This window comes from Hylobates moloch, unplaced genomic scaffold (genome assembly GCF_009828535.3).
Source record: "Hylobates moloch isolate HMO894 unplaced genomic scaffold, HMol_V3 SCAFFOLD_19, whole genome shotgun sequence".
Taxonomy (NCBI): Eukaryota; Metazoa; Chordata; class Mammalia; order Primates; family Hylobatidae; genus Hylobates; species Hylobates moloch.
In genome coordinates, this window is record NW_026652294.1 from 14,098,987 (window position 1) to 14,122,312 (window position 23,326).

General features: G+C 47.9%; 1 protein-coding gene across 1 annotated transcript in view; it reads left to right on the forward strand.

The window, feature by feature from the left end:
- FAM227A (family with sequence similarity 227 member A) overlaps positions 1–23,326 on the forward strand; it is a 70,058-nt gene that overhangs the window by 16,657 nt on the left and 30,075 nt on the right. The window contains exons 5-11 of the mRNA XM_032139889.2: positions 769–845; positions 3,268–3,414; positions 11,052–11,153; positions 11,614–11,718; positions 13,604–13,727; positions 14,418–14,525; positions 17,388–17,467. Of these exons, the coding sequence (XP_031995780.1) occupies positions 769–845; positions 3,268–3,414; positions 11,052–11,153; positions 11,614–11,718; positions 13,604–13,727; positions 14,418–14,525; positions 17,388–17,467 (743 nt within the window). The remainder of the gene's footprint in view (positions 1–768; positions 846–3,267; positions 3,415–11,051; positions 11,154–11,613; positions 11,719–13,603; positions 13,728–14,417; positions 14,526–17,387; positions 17,468–23,326) is intronic.

The following is a 23,326-nucleotide window of genomic DNA, read 5'->3' on the forward strand; positions in this document are numbered from 1 at the left end:
TAGGAATCCCAAGTTTCAGATGAGGATGTTTCTGTCTTCTTCTGAAAGAGCCTTAAATCTGACCTCTTGACATTCGGCAAGGAAGGAGGGAGGGGCAGTACCATTCGGAGACCACCTACATGTGGCGCCAGGTGCTTTTATCCACATTCCCTTGGTTTTTTTATTTTATTTTTATTTTCTTTGAGACGGAGTCTTGCTCTGTCACCCAGGCTGGAGTGCAGTGGCGTAATCTCGGCTCACTGCAACCTCCACCTCCCGGGTTCAAGCAATTCTCCTGCCTCAGCCTCCTGAGTAGCTGGGATTACAGGCGCACGCCACCATGCCCAGCTAATTTTTGTATTTTAGTAGAGGTGGGATTTCACCATGTTGGCCAGGCTGTTCTTGAACTCCTGGCCTCAAGTGATCCACCCGCCTCAGCCTCCCAAAGTGCTGGGATTACAGGTGTGAGCCACTGCGCCCGGCCCCTTGTTAAATTTTTATAACACCTGGGCGGTAGGTACCATTTAATATATTTTATAGATGAGGAAACAGCCTTGGAGGGAAGGGAGTAACTTACCTAAAGTCATAATCTGTCTGCTCCTCCTTGCTGCTTCTCTGGATCAAGTGGTCTAATCAGATAAGTCGGCAACACAGTTGGGATCTATGAGACTAATAGTAGGAGTGTCCTCTGGCAGCTCAGGTGGAATGAAAAAGCACAGTTGTAAGCACCGCACAGCTGTGGACAGACCCTGTGGTTACTCATTTATCTCTTTCTCCATTTTTCTGCAGTCAAGAGACAAAGAAAATCTCAGTATTCCTGCAAAGGCTCAGAACTCAGACATGCCAGATCTTCTGTTATAAAAAGGGTAAGGGATCTACTGCTGGGTCTGTTTCTGACTGGCTTCTGCTAGGCATGAAATAAAGATTTTATTCCTGGGGAGGAGAATACTTGGCGCCTGGGTAGTGATTATGAAGGAAAATCGCAGACCTCCTAAATCTAGAATTTCTCATAACACCCTCAAAAGGGCAGAGCTGACCCCGGCCTCAGAATAGGGAGGGTGACAGAGGTCATGTGTCTGTTTATTTTTAGAACTTAGAAGGTGTCTCTGCTCAGAGATGTTCAGGTCTAATCCAGAGCCACTGTGCCATGCAGCTCCAAGGGGCTGTCCACACTGCAGGCTCCTGTGTGGCTGCTCTGAGTCACACCCCATGCTAGTTGTGCCACTGCAGAGTTGCTGCAGATGCCTCAGGAAGCTGAGATTGAGGAGCAGAAGGTGACTTGTCACAGGGTCATGCAGCTCACTGATGGCAGGCCCCACTTCCTGCTCAGTCCTCTGACTTGAGACAGGCTCTCCCCACTGCCTCCCCTGCAGCAATCTGCCCCCACCGCACAGTCCCCCATTTCAGGTCCTCCTTGGCTTGTTCTTTTTTTCTTTTTTTTTTTTTTTTGAGATGGGGTCTCTCTCTGTCACCCAGGCTGGAGTGCAGTGGCACGATCTCAGCTTACGGCAACTTCCACCCCCAGGGTTCAAGTGATTCTCCTGCCTCAGCCTCCCAAGTAGCTGGGATTAAGACATGCACCACCATACCTGGCTAAATTTGCATTTTGTTGGCTAGGCTGGTCTCGAACTCTTGACCTCAAGTGATCTGTCCATCTCAGCCTCCCAAAGTGCTGGGATTACAGGCGTGAACCACCATGCCCGGCCCTTAGCTTGTTCTTTACACCGCCTAGGTCTTAAGTATCCAAACCTTTAAATGCTAGGGAATCTGAAACAATATGTTGTTCTTCTCCTTCTTACACCTTTTAGCCTAGGAAATTCCAAAACAGCACAAGGCTTAAGGGGGGTGTGAATCTGCATTGGAACTGTCACACAATCCATTGATGGTGGCTGAGCTAAGTGTCCTGTAAAGGTGGCACAGCCAGCATATGGCGAAGCTGCCACCTGACTCCAGTCATCTGACTCAGACTCAGTGCCGTGAATCATGAATCGTTCTTTCATTGACCACAGCCAGAGCCCAGTTAGGAAGTCGGCTGGGCCATCCAGGTGTTTCAGTGGGCACCTTTGGGTGGCGGTAATTAGTTTCCTGTTTTCCCTATTTTTCCATTTTTTATAGTCATCATGTTTTAGTTTTATCCTAAAAATCATTTAATGATATATATTAACCACAAAATTAGTAATATCCAATATTAGCATTTTAAGAAATTCACACCAAATAACCCCAAAGGGAGGGGAACTACATGCTCCAAGCTATTTGTGATATTAGTAGTAATTGGAAGTAATCAGTGAGTAGTTAATTAAATTATAGCACATCTTAACAGGATATTTCATCTTAAATGATAATTTTGAAGACAACATAACTACATGAAAATCTAAAGTGAAGTAGATAAAGCAGGACATAAAAATCATGTATATATTTTACTTCTTAGAGTGATCAAAGTCAACCAGACAAATCATATATAAATCATATTACGATTGAAGTTACATATTTGTGTTCATATACATTTGCTCAAATCATATAAGGGAAAACAGAAATAATGTAGATAACACTTTGGGAGGCTGAGGCAGGTGGATCACCTGAGGTCAAGAGTTCGAGACCAGGCTGGGCGCGGTGGCTCACGCTTGTAATCCCAGCACTTTGGGAGGCCGAGGCGGGCGGATCACGAGGTCAGGAGATCGAGACCACGGTGAAACCCCGTCTCTACTAAAAATACAAAAAAATTAGCCGGGCGTGGTGGCGGGCGCCTGTAGTCCCAGCTACTCGGAGAGGCTGAGGCAGGAGAATGGCATGAACCCGGGAGGCGGGGCTTGCAGTGAGTTGAGATTGCGCCACTGCACTCCAGCCTGGGCGACAGAGCGAGACTCCGTCTCAAAAAAAAAAAAAAAAGAGTTCGAGACCAGCCTGGCCAACATGGTGAAACCCTGTCTCTACTAAAAATACAAAAAATTAGCTGGGCATGGTGGCGTGCGCCTGTAATCCCAGCTACTCAGGAGGCTGAGGCAGGAGAATTGCTTGAACCAGGAGGCAGAGGTTGCAGTGAGTCGAGATCATACCATTGCACTCCAGCCTGGACAACAAGAGTGAAATTTCGTCTCAAAAAATAAAAAAAAGAAAAGAAATAATGTAGATAGGAGTTTGGAAGGGGTGCTAGGATCCTTAACGCCCCTCATTTTCTCAACATTCTATAAGGTTGTTTTATTGTCTTCATAATAAAGAGGGGAAGCTAGCCTATTGTTTCACACTGTCAAAATGTGAACCCCATTTTCATATTCTGCTCTTTTGCTTCAGAAAACAGCAGATAAAAATCTGCTGGCGGAGCTGTACCAGTATTCCAACTTTAACAGCTCCAAGCCAAACAAGCTTCCAAATGGCGTGGACTTCTGTGACATGGTGGGCAACGTGGTCCGGGCTGAGAGAGATTGCCTTAGTGGAAAGGTAAGGAAAAAGCAGTGCCTGCCCTGAGTTTGCCAACCCATGGGGCAAATGCAGCTGTCACCCTTTCACACCCCAGGAGAAACTGAGGAACTCACCGAGGGCCACAGGCTTGCAGGTGTCTGAGCTGAGCTAGGAACCCTAGCCCAACCTCACTGCAAAACCTAGATTCCTTCTACCAGAGCAACAGTCTTCAGACTGTTTTGATCACATGTCCTACTGGTGTGCAATGTTTATCACAAACCCTCATTGAAATGTGTCTGTTTATAAATTATATACTTATTCTGTTGCCAATCACTACAATGCATATTAGTATGCTTAATCTCTCTTTTTTCTTTTCTTTTCTTTTCTGTTTCCTTCTTCTCTCCCTCCTTCCTTCCTTCCTTCCTTTCTTTCTCTTTCTTTCTTTCTTCTCTCTTTCCTTCTTTATTTTTCTTTCTTTCTTACTTTTTTGAGACAGGGTCTCCCTCTGTCACCCAGGCTGGAATGCAGTGGCACTGTCATAGCTCACTGCAGCCTCAAACTCCCAGACTCAAGTGATCCTCCCGCCTCAACCTCCTGAGTAGCATGCACCACCACACTGGCTAGTTTAAAAAAAATTTTTTTTTGAAGAGACAAGGTCTTGCTAGGTTGCCCAGGCTAGTCTCAAACTCCAGGGCTCAAGCCATCTTCCCCTCCCCATCCTTGGCCTCCCAAAGTGCTGGGATTACAGGTGTGAACCACTGTGCCCAGCCAATTGCTTTTCTTTCTTATGTAGACATTAGTTAGAATATTTTCTTCTCACGCCTCTGGGGGTGAGTATGCCTCCTTGCAGAGCTGCGCACTAGAGCATGCTGGGTTCCTCGGGAAGAAAGCAAGGAAGTATTCTAAGGCCCAGAGGAAGCTGTTTGCTCAGGCAACACAAACACCGGCAACTCTGGAAATGGGGGATCCTTGTAGGGAGGTCTTGGAGAAGGGAGGAAGCCCAGGAAATGGTCTTAGCCGCTGTACAGCTGTGCCTCATGGCTCTTCATCATCACACAACTCTGTTGTCCCCAAAGCAGCTCTGATCATTGTCACCTGAGCTCCTAACCAGTCACCCCACCATTCCTGAGACCCAGCATCTCAGTCTCTTCTACCTGTAGTTCTCACTGCTGCTTTGAGCCACACCCCATCTCTCTATCTCTGCCTCCCTCTCCTTCTCCCCATGACCTTCCCTCCTCTCTAATTTTTTTTTTTTTTTTTTTGAGACAGAGTCTCACTCTGTCACTAGGCTGGATGGAGTGCAGTGGCGTGATCTCAGCTCACTGCAAGCTCCGCCTCCCTAATTCAAGCGATTCCCCTGCCTGAGATTACAGGCATGTGCCACCACACCCAGCTAATATTTGTATTTTCATTAGAGACGGGGGTATCACTATGGTGGCCAGGCTGTTCTCGATCTCCTGACCTTGTGATCCACCCGCCTCAGCCTCCCGAAGTGCTGGAATTACAGGTGTGAGCCACTGCGCCCGGCCCCCTCCTCTCTTCTTCATGGCTTCTTCCTGCTGCCTTCTCTCTGGGCTATGTCGGTCCCATCTGTTTCTTGCATTCTGACTTCCTAAGAGAGATGATCTGTTTGGGCCAGTCACTGCCCAGAATGACAGTGCTGTTTGCTGGCATGGCCTGCAGTCAGCGGAAGGGGTGCTGGTCTCTGGGCCTGGCAGCGGTGGCCCAGGTGTTGGGTACCTGATTCCCTTTGCTCCTGCTTTCCTCAGGGGAGAGGCAGTAGGAGGGACAGGTGCTCAGAGCATCACGTTCCCTACAGGACAGTGTACAGAGATGCTCACCACAGTGTTCATTACAATAGCAAGGAAGTGGAAAGCAGTACATCTGGGTGGTTAAGCGCCTCTCTGAGCTCTAATTTCTTCTCCTGTAAAATGGAGATAAAAACAGTCTCGGCCGGGCGCAGTGGCTCACGCCTGTAATCCCAGCACTTTGGGAGGCCAAGGCGGGCAGATCACGAGGTCAGGAGATCAAGACCATCCTGGCTAACACAGTGAAACCCCATCTCTACTAAAAATACAAAAAATTAGCCAGGCGTAGTGGCGGACACCTGTAGTCCCAGCTACTCGGGAGGCTGAGACAGGAGAATGGTGTGAACCCGGGAAGCGGAGTTTGCAGTGAGCCGAGATAGGGCCACTGCAGTCCGGCCTGGGCGAAAGAGTGAGACTCCGTCTCAAAAAAAAAAAAAAGCAGTCTCTACCTTGAGGTGTTATTGTGAAATAAATAAGATAATGCATATAAAGGTGCCTAGCACAGTGCTAAAAATTTTTTTTTTTTTTTTTTGAGGTGGAGTCTCGCTCTGTCGCCCAGGCTGGAGTGCAGTGGCGCAATCTCGGCTCACTGCAAGCTCCGCCTCCCGGGTTCACGCCATTCTCCTGCCTCAGCCTCTCCGAGTAGCTGGGACTACAGGCGCCCGCCACCACGCCCGGCTAATTTTTTGTATTTTTAGTAGAGACGGGGTTTCACCGTGGTCTCGATCTCCTGACCTCATGATCCGCCCACCTCGGCCTCCCAAAGTGCTGGGATTACAAGCGTGAGCCACTGCGCCCGGCCGCACAGTGCTAAAAATTTAAAATCATAAATTCTAAGAAAATGGTAGTTTGTATGATTAGTGTTATTAGAAACAGTTTAATGGTCAATAATAGAGGAACAGCATGGTCATTTTTGACATCTATATCATGGACCGTGTAGCCATGATAAAATATGATGATAAAGTGAATGTTTATAAAGAGTGTATTTTAACATTTCATGCTGTGATGTTGAATGAAAAGTATCAGTATGGAAAACTCTCTACAATTCAATCTTTTTTTTTTTTTTTGAGACAGAGTCTTGCTCTGTCTCCCAGGCTGGAGTGCTGTTGCACAGTCTCAACTCACTGCAACCTCCCCCTCCTGGGTTCGAGCAATTCTCCTGTCTCAGCCTCCTGAGTAGCTGGGACTACAGATATGCAGCCACCATGCCTGGCTAATTTTTTGTATTTTTAGTAGAGACAGAGTTTCCCCATGTTGGCCAGGCTGGTTTTGAACTCCTGACCTCAAGTGGTCCACCTGCCTCAGCCTCCCAAAGTGCTGGGATCACAGGTGTGAGCCACCACGCCTGGCCAACAATTCAATCTATGTAAGTGCACACATGGGAAAATTTTAGATGAAATACATAGATATTACCACTGGTCTCTGAGTTATAAGGTTATAAGATTATAGGCCAGGCATGGTGGCTCACGCCTGTAATCCCAGGACTTTGGGACGCCAAGGTGGTTAGATCACGAGATCAGGAGATCAAGACCATCCTGGCCAATGTGGTGAAACCCTGCCTGTACTAAAAATACAAAAATTAGCCAGGCATGGTGGCACGTGCCTGTAATCCCAGCTACTCGGGAGGCTGAGGCAGAAGAATTGCTTGAACCCGGAGGCGGAGGTTGCAGTGAGCCAAGATGGCACTACTGCACTCCAGTCTGGGGATACAGTGAGACTCCATCTCAAACAAACAAAAAAAGATTAGATTATAGTTGTTTTCCTCCTTTTACTTCTGTTTTCAAATTGTCTGTAAGAAGCACATGGAGTTGTGCTCCTTGGACCCGCTGTTCCTACTCAGTTTGCCTTGACAGACTGCCTGGGCACAGCCTGAGTGTTCACAATTCATTTGCAGGGTGGGAAGCCCCCAAGGACAGAGACTGCTATGTTATTTAATGCCCCATTTTTGAGGTCCTATGAGGAATGTTTTCCTCAGACTTACTACAAATAAAACTGTGCAACTCCCGGAATGCTTTCAGCCTTACAGCTGATACTGTTTCTTGCTTTTCTTTGGCTCCCAGGAAACTCAAATTTGTGCACCGTCTTTGAAAGGACCTTCTTCTGCCCTGCTTAGGGGCCATGTCAAACTTTCACTCACCTCCTCAAATCCTCTCCTCCCGTTACCTCCCCTCACTCTTGGCATCAGCTGTGCCTCTGCTTTAGAGAGTCTGGGGGCTGCCACCAACCCCGAGCTCCACAGGGACAAAAGCCTTTCCCACCTTGCCCCATCTGGGAGTGCCGTCTCAGCTCCGCGGCACGCCTTACCTGGGACTTCTTGGAGGAGCTGTCCGCACATGCTGGCTTCATGTTCTCATCTCCATTCTCTTCATCCAGCTGCAACCTGGGTTCCCACCCTCACCCACTGCTGAAAGTGTCCCGAGTCAATCATTAGCTTTCACCTTATCGAATCTAAAGATTGTGTTTCTGTTGTTATTAGATGACCTCTGGTAGAAGTGACCCAGAGGACAACTCCCTACATTTTGAAATTCTTTCCCCTTTGGTTTTGGTGGGTCATTCTCCCTCTATGCAAACAGCACTATCTTGGTGTCCCAGGCCCCTTTACCACCCATGTTCTTTGGGACCTCTCCCTCTGCTCTCTGTCTTCTCCCTCTGCACAAACCCTAGGGGACAGGTGGACCTTGGTCATTGTCTTAGTCTCTTTGTGCTGCTATCACAGAATATCTGAGACTGGTAATTTATAAAGAACAGAGGTTTATTTCTTTCAGTTCTGGAGGCTGGCAGGTTCAAGATCAAGGGGCCACATCTGGTGAGGGCCTTCGTGCTGTGTTATCCCATGGCAGAAGATAGAAGGGCAAGAGAGAGGGGGCGAAAGGACTGAAATTGCTTTTGTAACTGACCCACCTCCAGATAACCACATTAATCCATTCATGAGGGTGGAGCCCTCTAACCCAATCACCTCTTCTTAGGCCCCAGCTTCCAATATTGTTGCACTGGGGATTAAGTTTCTAATACATGAACTTTGGGGAACACATTCAGACCATAGCAATCATATTCCCAATCACTACTTCAGAATTGTGTCGCTTTCTCCAAGGCCTTCACTACACTGCAGACTCCCATATCCCTCCATCCCTCTGCCTCTAACCTCAGTGCCCCTCAGGCTCTCATACCCATCCGTTCTGCTTTTCCTCCAGGGCTCCCCATCTTGTTGAAAACACAGCTTTCCACCTGGGCATCAGCCAATCTCCTCCCTTACCCTCATCTCTACCTCTGCTCACACTTAGGAAGATTTAACTACCGTCTTTCCTGTATCTCCTCCCCTTCCCACTGGCCACTGTCAAGTTCAGGCACCACAACTTCCTGTCTGGGTTACTGTGTCTTCTGCCCAGCTTGCTGTCTGCCTTGCAGTTCTAATCCCCTCCAATGCGTCTTGTACACTGCCACCAGGGATCTTTCTAGAACACCAATGTCACAGTGTTCTGCCCTGTTGAAAATGTCTCAGCACCAGTACCTTTTCTCTCCCTGTCCAGTTTCAGAACTGCTCCCAGTCCCAGCACCAGGCGCCTCATAGCCTGGCTCCTGCTTGCTGTTTTGCCACCTGCACCCAATGCTTCCACTGCCCAGAAACCCCTTGGAGTACCCCACGTGTGTCAAGTGCTTCCACAGCCTCGGCACACGCTTTCCCCCTCTCTGAGGAGCCATCAGCTCTCCCTTCATCATGCAGTTATTTTCTTACATCATGTTTTATTTTTGACTCGAGGGTACCTGTGCATGTGTGTGACATGAGTATATTGCATAATGGTGAGAATTGGGCTTCTAGTGAATCCATTTCCCAAATAGCAAACATTGTACCAGACAAGTTATTTTTCAACCCTCGTCCTCATCATCCTCCCCCTTTTGAGAGTCCTCCGTGTCTATTGTTTCCATGTTTGTGTCCATGCATACCCAGTGTTTAGCTCCCACTTATAAGTGAGAACATGCAGTATTTGCTTTTCTGTTTCTGAGTTAGATCACTTAGGATAGTGCCTCCAGCTCCATCCATGTTGCTGCAAAGGACACGATATCATTCTTTTTTTATGGCTGCATCATCCAGTTTTTGTTTTGTTTTGTTTTTTTGAGACAGACTCTCGCTGTGTCTCCCAGGCTGGAGTAAAGTGGTGCAATCTCGACTCACTGCAACCTCTGCCTCCCGGGTGCAAGCAATTCTCCTGCCTCAGCCTCTCAAGGGCCTGGGATTATAGATGCCCATCACCACGCCTGGCTAATTTTTGTATTTTTAGTAGAGACAGGGTTTCGCCATGTTGGCCAGACTGGTCTCGAACTCCTGACCTTAGGTGATCCACCTGCCTTGGCCTCCCAAAGTGTTGGGATTACAGGCGTGAGCCACAGCACTGGGCCATCCAGTTATTTTTACTCGTAACACTGTCCCAAGACCTGAAGTGCAGATGAGATGCCCTCTCTGGGCTCCACATCCCCCTGGGATGCCTTGTCCCAGGGCTCCTATCACACTGTGTGAATGTCTCTTTATCTGTGAAAACCTGGAGGGCAGGGAGTCTATGGCATCATCCTGAGCACCTGGAGGTGCTCAATAAATATTTGTTGAAGAGCTGACATGAAATCCTTTTTGAAAGGAGGGAGGAGTGTGGATGAATAAACAATCAGTAACTAGTATACTCCCGTCAAGTGTTTCCTGAATGCCTGGCAGTGTTCTAAGCCCTAATAGGAACCACTCATCGAACCTCCACAACAGTCCTTGAGGCGGGGACCATGACCATCTCCATGTGTTGTGTGAAAAAATGGAGCACAGAGGGGTTCAGTAACTTTGCTCAAAGTCACACAGCCAATAAGTGAAAGAGCTGGATTTGAATCCAGGCAGACTGACACCCAAGTCTGTGCTCTTAATCACTCCACTAGACTGCCAGTCTGAAGAAACATGAGGAAAGGTGAGAAAGACAAAGCAAAGAGCAGGGCTCAGAGAGCTCCTTACGAGTGGATGAAGCTCGTTTATCCATGCATGACAATCTTACCTGTGTGGAGGCTGCAGGGGAATGCCACGGGGTCTTTCCCTCTGCATCCCGGAGATGGCAAGAACAGGCTGTCTCCACTCTTCCTGATGATAAAGGAGAGGCACCTGTGTGAGTCTGGGACCAGGCTACTTGCTTTGGAACCTCCTGGCCCATGTAAGCTCAGGCAAGAATGCTGACCTTTCAATCCTTACTTTCCTCTTCTATACAGTAGGATAACTATACTACCTACCACATAGATTGTGGAAAATAAAGTGAGAGGAGGTGCCAGCCCTGGGGCAGATACAGGAAGCATGCACTAAATGGTACATGTTATATTATTATAGTGGGAGCTTTGGAGCCAGGGCAAGGGTGAAGACCCAGTGTATGACAATGGAAGCTACATCTCTGCTGCTCTGACCTCACAGATAATTCCATTTTAACTTTAGAATTCCATATGCTTACTGCTAACTCAGCAGAATCTTATAATTCAGTGGTTTATGTTTGCCCATTAACTGCATTGGTTGATATTAGTTGCTGTTGGCGGAGTGTAGGAGGTGAGAGCTGGAGGTAGTTGATGTGGAGCAGCTGTCCAGAGTCTAGAGTTGTGGGTTCCAGTCCTGGCTCAGCCACTTGACACTTTGGTCCACGGTTTCCTCATCTACAAGATAACAATGTATTCCTCATAAGACTATTATGGGGTTAAATCAGAGTATGTAAAATTACCTGGGTAGGGCCTCACTAACAGGTTAGGTGGTTTTTCTGTTCATTCTAAAATACATTGACTTCAGATGGATTTTTTTTAAAATAACAAAAATAATAAAAAATAACAATAATAATAATGTGAATTTTATTTTGTTTTTTCAAGCGTTTCTGTTCAGGTAGAGAATTAGAGAAGTTTCTCTCTTCTCCTTCTGCAAGAGCCATCTGGCTAGATAGCTTTTGGTGGATATTTCATGAGAGGTACCAGGTAAATACAAATCTGCTTGTTTCTCTGCCTTGCTTAAGTTATTTTTCTACAAAACCAATTCCATCCTCTTTGACGTGAGCTACAAGCCCCCCTGATCCCATGGAGCACCCCGCAGCCTCCCCTGTCACCCGGTCCCCTCCCCTCCCATGCCTCAGCCACACACCCTGTGCTTCAGCCATTGCACAATGCCCTGAGGCTCCCCCAGGCAGGGTTGAGAGTAGACCTCAGGACTTCTGGGCCAGCGTTAGGGTGCTGTCTTCAACAGCGCTCTGCCTGTGTGTACGTGCTTTGTAAATCTTATCCCCCAAAATGAACACGTTATTTCATAAAGCGTATGAGGCTAAATATCTTGAGAATAAGATTCTTGGAAATGAAAGGAATACTGATTTAAAAATCCCAGCCCCTCAGTTGTTTCAGCAAGGAATTTTAGTAATTCCTTTTTCATTTCTATTCCTGGCAGCCAAACAAGGAGCTCCAGAATAATCTGTTCGACCGGATAGCCCAGCACTACGCCTTACTTTTGTTTCGTGTACCCAAGTCCCATTATGAAGAGGCGCTCTTAAAAGTGAGCATCAGCCACTACCTAGAAAAAAAGTCACATTAGATTTCTATTCATTTATGATGCCAAGAGAATGTCTTAAACATTCTTTACATAAGGGAGTAATTAGTAAATTGTCATAATCCATACGCTGACTTGCAATGCAGAAGTTACAAAAATACAGTAGAGCTATTTATACTGATTGAGAGATGCAATGATATATTTAAGTGAAAAAGCAATTTATACAACTCTATATGATATATATATACCTATGAATAGAAAAAAAAACCTGGAAAAATATTTACCAAACTCTTAGCAATGCTCATCACTGGGAAGTGAGGTTATAAGAAACTTTCCCGGCCAGGCATGGTGGCTCACGCCTGTAATCCCAGCACTTTGGGAGGCCAAGGCGGGTGGATCACCTGAGGTCAGGAGTTCAAGACCAGCCTGGTCAACATGGCAAAACCCCGTCTCTGCTAAAGTTACAAAAATTAGCTGGGAGTGAGTGGCAGGTGCCTGTAATCCCAGCTCCTGGGGAGGCTGAGGCAGGGTTCACATGAACCCAGGAGGCGGAGGTTGCAGTGAACCAAGATCGCGGCATTGCACTCCAGCCTGGGCAACAACAACAAAAAAAAACTTTCCCTTTCCATTTTATTATTTATTTTGAGACAGAGTCTCACTCTGTCACCCAGGCTGGAGTGCAGTAGCATGATCTTGACTCACTGCAACTTCCAGTTCCTGGGTTCAAGCAATTCTCCTGCCTCAGCCTTCTGAGTAGCTGGGATGACAGGTGCGTACCACCACACTTGGCTAATTTTTGTGTTTTTAGTAGAGACAGGGTTTCACCATGTTGGCCAGGCTGGTTTCAAACTCCTGATTTCAAGTGATCTGCCTGCCTCGGCCTCCTAAAGTGCTGGGATTACAGGCGTGAGCCACTGCGCCCGGCCTCCCTTTCCATTTTATATTTTTCTGTAGTATTTAAATAAGCATATAATTTTAAAATTTAAAATGTGACTATACATATATACTTTTTATATAGGTATATATGTATGTATATATGTACTAAAAGGATTGCTAGAAGAAAATATAAGTGAATACTTACATGATTTAGGGATGAGGAAGGACTTTCTTTGTTTTCTTTTCTCTAGAAACAGAGTCTGGCTTTGCTGCCAGGGTGGTGCAATCATAACTCACTGTAGCCTCAAATTCCTGGGCTCGAACTATCCCCCTACCTCAGCCTCCTGAGTAGCTAGAACTACAGGCATACACCACCACACCTAGCTAATTTCTATATATATATATATATATATATATATTTTTTTTTTTTTTTTTTTTTTTTTTTTTTTTTGAGACAGAGTCTGTCTGTTGCCCAGGCTGGAGTACACGGTCGCAGCCCACTGCAACCTCCGCCCTTCTGGTTCAGGTGCTTCTCCTGCCTCTGCCTCAGCCTCCCAGGTAACTGAGATTGCAGGCATGCACCACCACACCCAGCTATTTTTTTGTGTGTTTTTAGTAGAGACAGAGTTTCACCATGTTGGCCAGGCTGGTCTCGAACTCCTGACCTCAGGTGATCCACCCGCCTCAGCCTCCCAGAGCATTGTGATTACAGGTGTGAGCCACCGCACCCAGCCCCATTTTACTTCTTAGATTGTGTAGATTAAACAGTATAGCCAAGTGCAGTGGTACACACCTGTGTTCCCAGCTACCAAGAAGGCTGAGGCAAGTGGATTAGAGGATCACTTCAGCCAGGGGTTCAAATCCAGCCTGGGCAACACAGTGAGAACCTTGTCTCTAAACAACAACAACAACAACAAAAACTATATATAAAAAAAGAAAGTCCTTCCTCATCCCCAAATCATGTAAGCCGGGTGGAAACGTTGAGAACGTTGCCTGAGCTCGGCTTGCTCTGCAGAGGCTGCCATCACTTCTGAGCAAAGCTGTGTACACCAGCTTCTGTTGCTGCTTCCCACAGTCCTGGTTCAACACGCACGAATTCAAGTCTGACATCTGTAACACAATGAGCCTGTGGATTTCAGGTGAGAGGTGACTTTTTTCCACCGGTGATAGCGATTCTGGAAAAATGTTTTCCACTGGTACCTAGGTATGTTATTGTTTGCTACGACACCCCTTCATGAAGGCATTCTCTCTTTTCTCTCCTTAACATTAAAGGGAGCAATGTATGTGGTTGGAGCCCCAAGGAATACAAATTTTCCTGCTTCCTCCCAACAGTTCTGAGACATCCCTTCCTAATCCCTTTTATTTATTTATTTATTTTTGAGATGGCGTCTCGCTCGGTCGCCCAGGCTGGAGTGCAATAGTGCGATCTGGGCTCAGTGCAACCTCCGCCTCCTGGGTTCAAGCCCGGCCTGGTGTAAACCCAGCCGACACGCAGGGCAGGGTCATCATCCCCGTTTTCCAGATGAAGAAGCCAAAGCTCTCTAGAGAGGAAGTGACTCGCCCAAGGCCTCAAGGCTGGTATGGGACAGGGCTAACACTGGAAGCCCAGCCTCCCAGGAGCCAGCAGGGGCTCCCAGTCCTCTTTTGCAGAAGCGTCCTTTTTCACTCTTTTTAAAATTTATTTTTAAATAGAGACGGGGTCCCACTATGTTGCCCAGGCTGGTCTCCTGGGCTCAAGCGATCCTCCCACCTTGGCTTCTCAAAGTTCTGGGATTACGGGCGTGATCCACCGCACCCGGCCCCGTTCTCACTCTTGACTCCTCCCTTAGGCATCTGTCCTAGCCCACAAAGCTATGACAGCTGGGACTACTCGGAACTAGACCCAGAGCGATTCCGCAGAGAAGAATTAATGTTATACAGAAGAAGACCGATAAAGGGTAAGATAGCAGTTACAGCCTCCCGCCTTCTTTGCCGCTGCCATACTCAACCACTATCTAACTGAGGGAGGATAGGCCTTAGCATTGATGTCCTCAGGTCAAGTTCTCTCTCGGGTACCCCCAAACTAGCCACCAAAATTCTTCGTGCTTGTGGACTGTAGTGTACAACATAATCGTTGGGAGGCAGGGGATGGAATTTTGTATTGGAATAGTGGATGCCAGATAATGAGTGTCTACCTGTGTGCCAGGCACTGTGCTGGGCTCTCTGCCTCTTTATATATGTATATTTTTTGAGACAGAGTCTTGCTCTGTCACCCAGGCTGGAGTGAAGTGGCGTGATCTCGGCTCACTGCAACCTCCACCTCCCGGGTTCAAGTGATTCTCCTGCCTCATCCTCCCGAGTAGCTGGGATCACAGGTGCCCACTACCACGCCCAGCTAATTTTTGTATTTTTAATAGAGACGGGGTTTTGCCATGTTGGCCAGGCTGGTCTTGAACTCCTGACCTCGAATGATCTACCCACCTCGGCCTCCCAAAGTGCTGGGATTACAGACGTGAGCCACCATGCGCAGCCAGCCCATTTTATTTAATCCTCACGACAACCTGCTGAAGTACACACTAAATCCACTTCACAGATGAGGAAACTAAAGCTCAGAGCAGCAACTTGTCCAAGGTCAGCTCTTCTATTTCACTCAGCAGACCCATAATGAGCTCTGGGTGCCAGGCACTCTGCTCAGCACTGGGAACACGGTGGTGGAGGCAAGCCCAGTCCCTCTGTTGCAGGGCCAAGGAGCCCCAGAAATGGGGCCTCTGCCTGGAAAGGTTCATGGCTTTGCCCAGGAAGGAATTCAAGGATGAGCTGGTGGTAGAACAAAGCAGCTCACCTTGACTATTGCAGCTCTCTGACTGCTTCTGCAGAGCAGGGCTACCCCATAAGCAGTGTGTTGAGAAGAACAGCCCAGGGCCAGTTCTGCAGGCTCATTTATATCCACTTTTAATTACAGGCAAATTAAGGGGCAGATTATTCAGAAATTTCTGGAAAAAGGAGTGGTAAATTCCAAGTCTGGTCATTGCTAGGGAATGGATAAACTGTCTTGATGCCTGTTGGGCATGTCTTAGGGAGCTAGTCTTCAATTAGGTCTGGAGTAGAGTTCCACCTCCAACCTCACCTCTTTATGATCTAGTGGGAAATTCAGGCCACACAGTTGTCCTGCAGGGGATTGGGCACTGCAGTGGGGGGATTCAGAGGGGTAAGGCAACAGCGGGAGGGGTACCCAGTCCAGCCCTGAAAGGGTCAGTACGTGGCGTTTGAGCTGAGATTTGAAGGGTGTGTTGGTCCGAGGACCTGCAGCATCAGCATCTCTCCAAATCAACTGACTCCGACTCTGCAGTTGATCAGGACTTCCAGTGATCTAGAAGCATGTTGCAGTTTGAGAAGCCCTGGTTTAGGGCACTAAGGAATAGAATACCTGAAACCCTTGGAGCAGAGCACAGTGGTGGTTATTAGCTGGAAATTATAAGCTGGCACTTATTCAGGGCCAGACGCTTTTTGGTTTTTTGGAGTCTTGCTCTGTCGCCCAGGCTGGAGTGCAATGGCGCGATCTCAGCTCACTGCAACCTCCGCGTCCCAGGTTCAAGCGATTCTCCTGCCTCAGCCTCCCAACATAGACACTTTTACCTGTTAGCTCTCTAAGCATTTCCATTTCCTGATCCCTTCATAGATAACGATTTCCCTGTAGTCATCATGCACACTCGGGGAGTTTTTTTTTTCTTATTTTCTTTTCTTTTCTTTTCTTTTCTTTTTTTTTTTTTTTTTTTTTTCAGAGTCTTTCTGTGTCACCCAGGCTGGAGTGCCATGGTGTGATCTTGGCTCAGTGCAACCTCTGCCTTCCGGGTTCAAGCGATTCTTGAGCCTCAGCCTCCCAAGTAGCTGGGATTACAGGCATGCACCACCACACCAGCTAATTTTTGTATTTTTAGTACAAAAATACAAGGTGAGACAGGGTTTCACCATGTTGCCCTAAGCTCAAGCGATCCGCCCACCTTGGCCTCCCAAAGTGCTGGGATTATAGGCATGAGCCACCATGCCAGGCCGACTCAGGGAGTTTTTTCAAAGTGAAGAAAAACCTAACCCATAAATTGCCTGAGTTTAATGACATTTTAATGAATATTAAATTTAACAGCTATGAGTTTGATAGATTGTTTCTTAAGCATTTAAGCATTTTAATTTTGCAGAGCTCCGAATTGATTTTTCTTCTGAAGCCAGTCCTTTTTTTCCTGTGGGTTGAGTGTCTGCCCTATGCACAGGGCTGTGCATACTTTTTTGTTGTTTTTTTGTTTTTTTGAGATGGAGTCTCGTTATGTCGCCCAGGCTGGAGTGCAGTGACGCGATCTCTGCTCACTGCAAGCTCCGCCTCCCAGGTTCACGCCATTCTCCTGCCTCAGCCTCCTGAGTAGCTGGGACTACAGGCGCCTGCCACCACACCTGGCTAATTTTTTGTATTTTTTTTTTTTAGTAGAGACAGGGTTTCACCATGTTAGCCAGGATGGTCTCGATCTCCTGACCTCGTGATCTGCCTGCCTCAGCCTCCCAAAGTGCTGGGATTACAGGCATGAGCCACCGCGCCCGGCCCTGTGCATACATTATTTCCTTTAATTGGTGCATTCGCCCTAGAGGGAGATAGTGTTCACAGTGTAAAGGATCAGGGTTAGGTAACTTGCCCAGCAGGTGGAGTCAACAGAGAGCCTCTAGGTCTGGTGGGTGTCACTGTCTCCAGAAAGGAGGCTGTCTCAAGCTCCTGGGCTGCAACCTTCATTGCCCCATGACAAGAGGAATTAATAACAGCTTTTCCCCTTCTATAGGGAGAGAGTTTTCTTTGTTTGCTGGTAAGAGAGCCTTCTCCCAGAAGCCAGCCCAGAACAGGAAATTCTACCACCCCCAGGTAAGTGGGGAGGCACAGACCGGGACCCCTTTGGGGCCCCATAAGCTTCAGGAACCCTCGGTTCTTCTGGAGCATCAGTGGCCTCCTGTTAGTTGCACATCTCTGTACCCCTTGCCCAAATCTACCCCATCTTCTAAGTGAGGAGCCCCGGGAGGCCTCCAGGTCTCCCGTGGGTAAGTGGCACACTAAGGGGCATTCACAGAAATGCAGCAATTGAGAAGAGAGGGAAGGAACCAGGTTTTCAGTGTAGGCTGCAGTGCAAGATGCTTTTACTTATTTTTTTTCTCCACTAATCCTCATGGCAAACCTGAAACCTAGCAGTCATCCCTGATACCTACTTTCTCCTCTGCCCTATTGATGTTCCTTCTGATGTACCTCCCAGAACCACCTGTTTCTCACTCTTCTACTCCCACCACCCTAGTTTGAGCTCCCATCACTACTGCAGTAGGTACCTAACTGGTCTCCCTCAGGTTCTCAGATACTTCTAGGGCCATCTTTTCAAAGTGCAAAGCTAGATATATCATCCCATCACCACCTGACCCTATCCTATCCCCCGACCCTAAAAACCCTACTTCCAGGCCAGGCGCAGTGATTCACGCCTGTAATCCCAATACTTTGGGAGCCTGAGGCAGGCAGATCACTTGAGGCCAGAGTCCAAGACCAGTCTGGTCCACATGGTAAAACCTCATCTCTACTAAAAATACAAAAATTAGCCAGGCTTGGTGGCATGCACCTGTAGTCCCAGCTACTCAGGAGGCTGAGGTACAAGAATTGCTTGAACCCGGGAGGCAGAGGTTGCAGAGAGCCGAGATCACACCACTGCACTGCAGCCTGGGTAACAGAGCAAGACTCTGTCTCAAAAATAAATAAATAAATAAATAAAATCCTACTTCTAGCTGATAAAACGACACCCTCCACACCCCAGAACGCTTCCTCTGGCCTTTAGGGTAGACTGACTTGCACAGCCTTGCTCATCTGGCTCAACCCCTTCTCTACCTTCCTGGGCTCTCAGGGGTCCTGCCACGGGGGACTTCTTTCATTTCCTTGTATGCCACACTCCCTTCCTGTATGTGGCCTCTGTACCTCCTGTTCATCTTGTCCCAGGTAAGCTCCTATCACCACTGCCATTGTCACTGTCAGCATTTCCTCCCAACTCCCAAGTCCGGAGACATTGATAGCATGCAGTTAACCAAATGCCACAAATAAAGGCTTTTTTTTTTTTCCCAAAGAGGTGGAAAAAAAAAATCCAGGGCAGGGTTTAGTAAACTATGAATCAGACCTTTCACTGCCTGTTTTTGAAAACAAAGCTTTATTGGCACACAGCCATGGCCATTCATTTACTATTGTCTACAACTACCTTTGCACTGAAACAGCAGAGTCGAGCACTTGCGATAGAGACTTTAGGAATTACAAAGCTGAATATTTATCATCTGGCTTTTTGCAGAAAAAGTTTGCTAACCCCTGGTCTAGGAGATATATAGTCATCCTTCTATCTCAGTTCAGATTCTTGTAGGGAGGGAAAAAAAACCTTTTATCTACCCTCTTAGGCAAAGTGTATGGAGCCCTACAAGTTAAACTGACAAAAGATAGTTTAACAGGAGAAAGGCATTCAAATTTTATTTGATGTTAATATTTTTACATGACGTAGGACTTCATTGGAAGAAAGTGAAAACCTCAAGGAAGTGGCTAGGTCTGATAGTTTACATACCACCCTAACAAAGAGTAATTAATTGTGGAGATGTGACAAGACAAAGGAAAAGAGGTTTGGGCTTCTAGGGATGGTAAATTGTGGGAAGGTAAATATATGGGAGAAACTAATGGAAAATAAGGATTCTTTCTTTCTTTTGTTTTTTTTTTTTTTTTGAGACGGAGTCTCGCTCTGTCGCCCAGGCTGGAGTGCAGTGGCACAATCTTGGCTCACTGCAAGCAAGCTCTGCCTCCCGGGTTCACGCCATTCTCCTGCCTCAGCCTCCTGAGTAGCTGGGACTACAGGCGCCCACCACTACACCAGGCTAATTTTTTGTATTTTTAGTAGAGACGGGGTTTCACTGTGTTAGCCAGGATGGTCTTGATCTTCTGACCTCGTGATCCGCCCACCTCGGCCTCCCAAAGTGCTGAGATTACAGGCGTGAACCACCGCACCCGGCCAAGGATTCTTTCAATAAGATTTCTATATGCAGATTCAAGGGGTGCTATCTCCAGTGATAAGTTGTCTCTTCTTCCTGGTACTGGAGATGGGAAGCGGGGACACCTTCACAAAGGAAAATTTATGCTCTGCTTTTAGATGGAAAGTGGAATTGTAAAGAGATTTCCTGCATCTGCTGTTTTTCAATTGCCTTCAGGTCAAAATAATTCTTATGCAAAGTGGCCTATTTTGGGATGGCAGATTCTGACCCCCTTCACTCTCATCCTCAGGGTCAGCTTTCTGCCCCTCTGGGCTGGATGAGGTTCCTTGTTATACAGGCCAATGTCCCTTTCCTTCAGAGCACTCATGTAATTATTTGATTATTACCCTGATCATGGCTGTTTCCACCCCTCCCCCGTCTTTTTTTTAACTGGTTTATTCTTTTAGAGACAGGGTCTCACTCCGTTGCCCAGGTCAGAGTGTTGTAGTATGATCATAGCTCACTGCAGACTCAACCTCCTGGATTCAAGTGATCCTACTGCCTCAACCTCCTGAGTAGCTGGAACATGTCACCATGAATTTTTAATAGAGGGGTCTTGCTATGTTGTCCAGGCTGGTCTTGAACTCCTAGCTCAAGCAATCCTCCCACTTTAGCCTCCTGAAGTGCTTCAATTATAGGTGCGAGCCACCAGGCCCAGCCTCCCCGCTAATCTTTAAACCCTAGGACAACATTCCCACTTCTAGTATCTGAATGCCCCATTTGTAATGACATGCTTCCTTAACAAATGGCATTGGAGGCTTAATTCATTAAGACAGCCTCCTCCAACCGGTGTGGAGGCTCACGCCTATAATCCTAGCACTTTGGGAGTCCACAGCGGGCAGATCACAAGGTCAGGAGATCGAGACCATCTTGGCTAACATGGTGAAACCCCATCTCTACTAAAAATACAAAAAATTGGCCGGGCGCGGTGGCTCACGCTTGTAATCCCAGCACTTTGGGAGGCCAAGGCGGGCGGATCACGAGGTCAGGAGATCGAGACCACGGTGAAACCCCGTCTCTACTAAAAATACAAAAAATTAGCCGGGCGTGGTGGCGGGCGCCTGTAGTCCCAGCTACTCGGAGAGGCTGAGGCAGGAGAATGGCGTGAACCCGGGAGGCGGAGCTTGCAGTGAGCCGAGATCGCGCCACTGCACTCCAGCCTGGGTGACAGAGCAAGACTCCGTCTCAAAAAAAAAAAAATACAAAAAATTAGCCAGATGTGGTGGCACACACCTCTAGTCCCAGCTGCTCGGGAGGCTGAGGCAAGAGAATTGCTTTAACCCGGGAGGTGGAGGTTGCTGCGAGCTGAGATCGTGCCACTGCACTCCAGCCTGGGCGACAGAGCGAGACTCTGTCTCAAAAAAAAAAAAAATCTGTTCTCACAGGTTCAGATTCTAGCTGTGTGGCCTTAGGCAAGTTATTTGACTTCCCTAAGACTTTGTTTCTACAGGTATAAAATAGGTACAACAACCATGGTGCCTTCTTGCAGACATTCTGAAGACTGTGCGGTCCCACAGCTCAGAAGGGCACTCAGTGCTGCCTGGCCACACCACTGTACCACCCTAGCATGCCCAGATTCTCCCACCTTCGAAACACTTCCCCTGCAGCGTGTCCTTCCCCACCTGCCCTCCACCCCAGCACCACCCAGGGAAGGTCTTCACTGAGAAATCACAAGCAGTCAGCAGGAAGGCCCGTGCCTTCCCACCACCAAGACAGCCTGCCCACATCTGCACCCTCGCCATCTGCCATCTCTGTGCCTATAGAGAGGTCCTGCTCCCCTCCCAGGTCAGTCCCCAATCTGTGTTCTGAACCTTGGCCCTCAGCTTCTCAAAGAGAGATGCCCTTAGAGCCCCTCTTTCCTACATCCTCATTTCCTCCCATTCTGTGGGGTCATTCCCATCACTGAACAGCAGTGTTTTCATCATCTCTTATCTTGACTCCACATCCCCATCTTCTGCTCCCTTTCACTCCAGAACTTTTTTTTTTTGAGATGGAGTTTCGCTCTTGTAGCCCAGGCTGGAGTGCAATGTCATGATCTTGGCTCACTGCAACCTCCACCTCCCGGGTTCAAGCGATTCTTCTGCCTCAGCCTCCCAAGTAGGTGGGTTTACAGGCTTGCGCCACCATGCCCAGCTAATTTTTTTTGTATTTTTAGTAGAGCTGGGGTTTCACCATGTTGGCCAGGCTAGCCTCGAACTCCTGACCTCAGGCAGTCCACCCGCCTCAGCCTCTCAAAGTGCTGGGATTACAGGCATGAGCCATGTCCAGCCCAGAACTTCTTGAAAGATGCCTCTGTACCCCCATCTCTGGCTGGCTACTCCTGCCAGGTTCCTGCCCTCAGCAGCCACTGCAGCTACTCTTGCCAACAGCGTGGGGACCCCACTGGCTTGGACTGAGTCAATCCTCTAACCCGTTTGGTGTGGTTGGCCACTCCCATCTTCTTGAGATGCTTTGTTCTCTTGGCTTCTTTGTTGCCAGACTTTTGACACTGTTTTCCTTCCTCACTGGCTGATCCCTCTCCATCTTCTCTGCCAGCTCCCTGTCCTGTCAGTCTACTCTTTCCCAAGCCCCCTTCCTTACTGTATCTACATACTCTCCCTGGGTGGCCTCATCTGGTCTGGTAGCTTCAAATACCGCCCATACGCCAGTGACCCACCTTCGCCCTGGCCTCTCCCGGAACTCGTACTGGTCTGTCCACCAGCCCTCTCAGCCACACCAGGAGGATCTGAGACTTAGCCAGGGGAAGAAAGCACCTGACTCCTAGCCCCCAGCGTCCTCTCTGGCCTGGCTGACTGCAGCAGCTGCCACCTGGGCTCCTTTCTTTCACTTGTAGCACCAACCCAGCCTCCACACAGTGACCAGAGTAACCTTTTACAGATATACATCAGATGAGGTCATTCCCTGCTTAAAACCTCCAATAACTTCTTCATTGCATTTGGAATAAAATCCAGTCTTGTTCACCTGACTTGCAGTGCCGTACAGAATCAGGCCCCCCCACTCCAGGTGCCTGGCACTGGTGCCTTCCCGCAGCACCAGGCACTGGACTTCCTTCTGCCTCTTGGACGTGCCAGGTCTACGCCTGGTTGGGCCTTTGCACTCGCTGTCCTCTTTGCCTGGAATCTGCTTTCCTCAGGGATCCAGAGGAGAAATCTGGTTCCTCCTTGTCCCTCAGAAGGTTCACTGTCATTGCCCTAGAGAAGCTGTCCCTGACTGCCAGCCACTGTCTTCCCATCACCTATCTCAATCTCTGTACAGTACTTATCTTCCTGTTGGATTGATGTGTTGTTTAGAGTTTGTCTCCCTCTCTTAGAAGGTAAACCCTGTCCGGGCACAGTGGCTCACACCTGTAATTCCAGCACTTTGGGAGGCCAGGCAGGCGAATCACTTGAGGTCAGGAGTTCAAGACCAGTCTGGCCAACATGGTGAAACCCCATCTCTACTAAAAATACATAAATTAGTTGGGCGTGGCAGCGCATGCCTATAATCCCAGCTACAGGGGAGGCTGAGGCAGGAGAATTGCTTGAACCAGGGGGCGGAGGTTGCAGTGAGCCAAGATCGTGCCACTGCACTCCAGCCTGGGCAACATTTATTGCTGTTCTATCTCTTTTACCTCCTAGAACAGACCTAACACAAAGAAGACACTTAACAAATATTTCTGGACTTCGTAAATGAGGTCATCTATGTAAACTCTTGG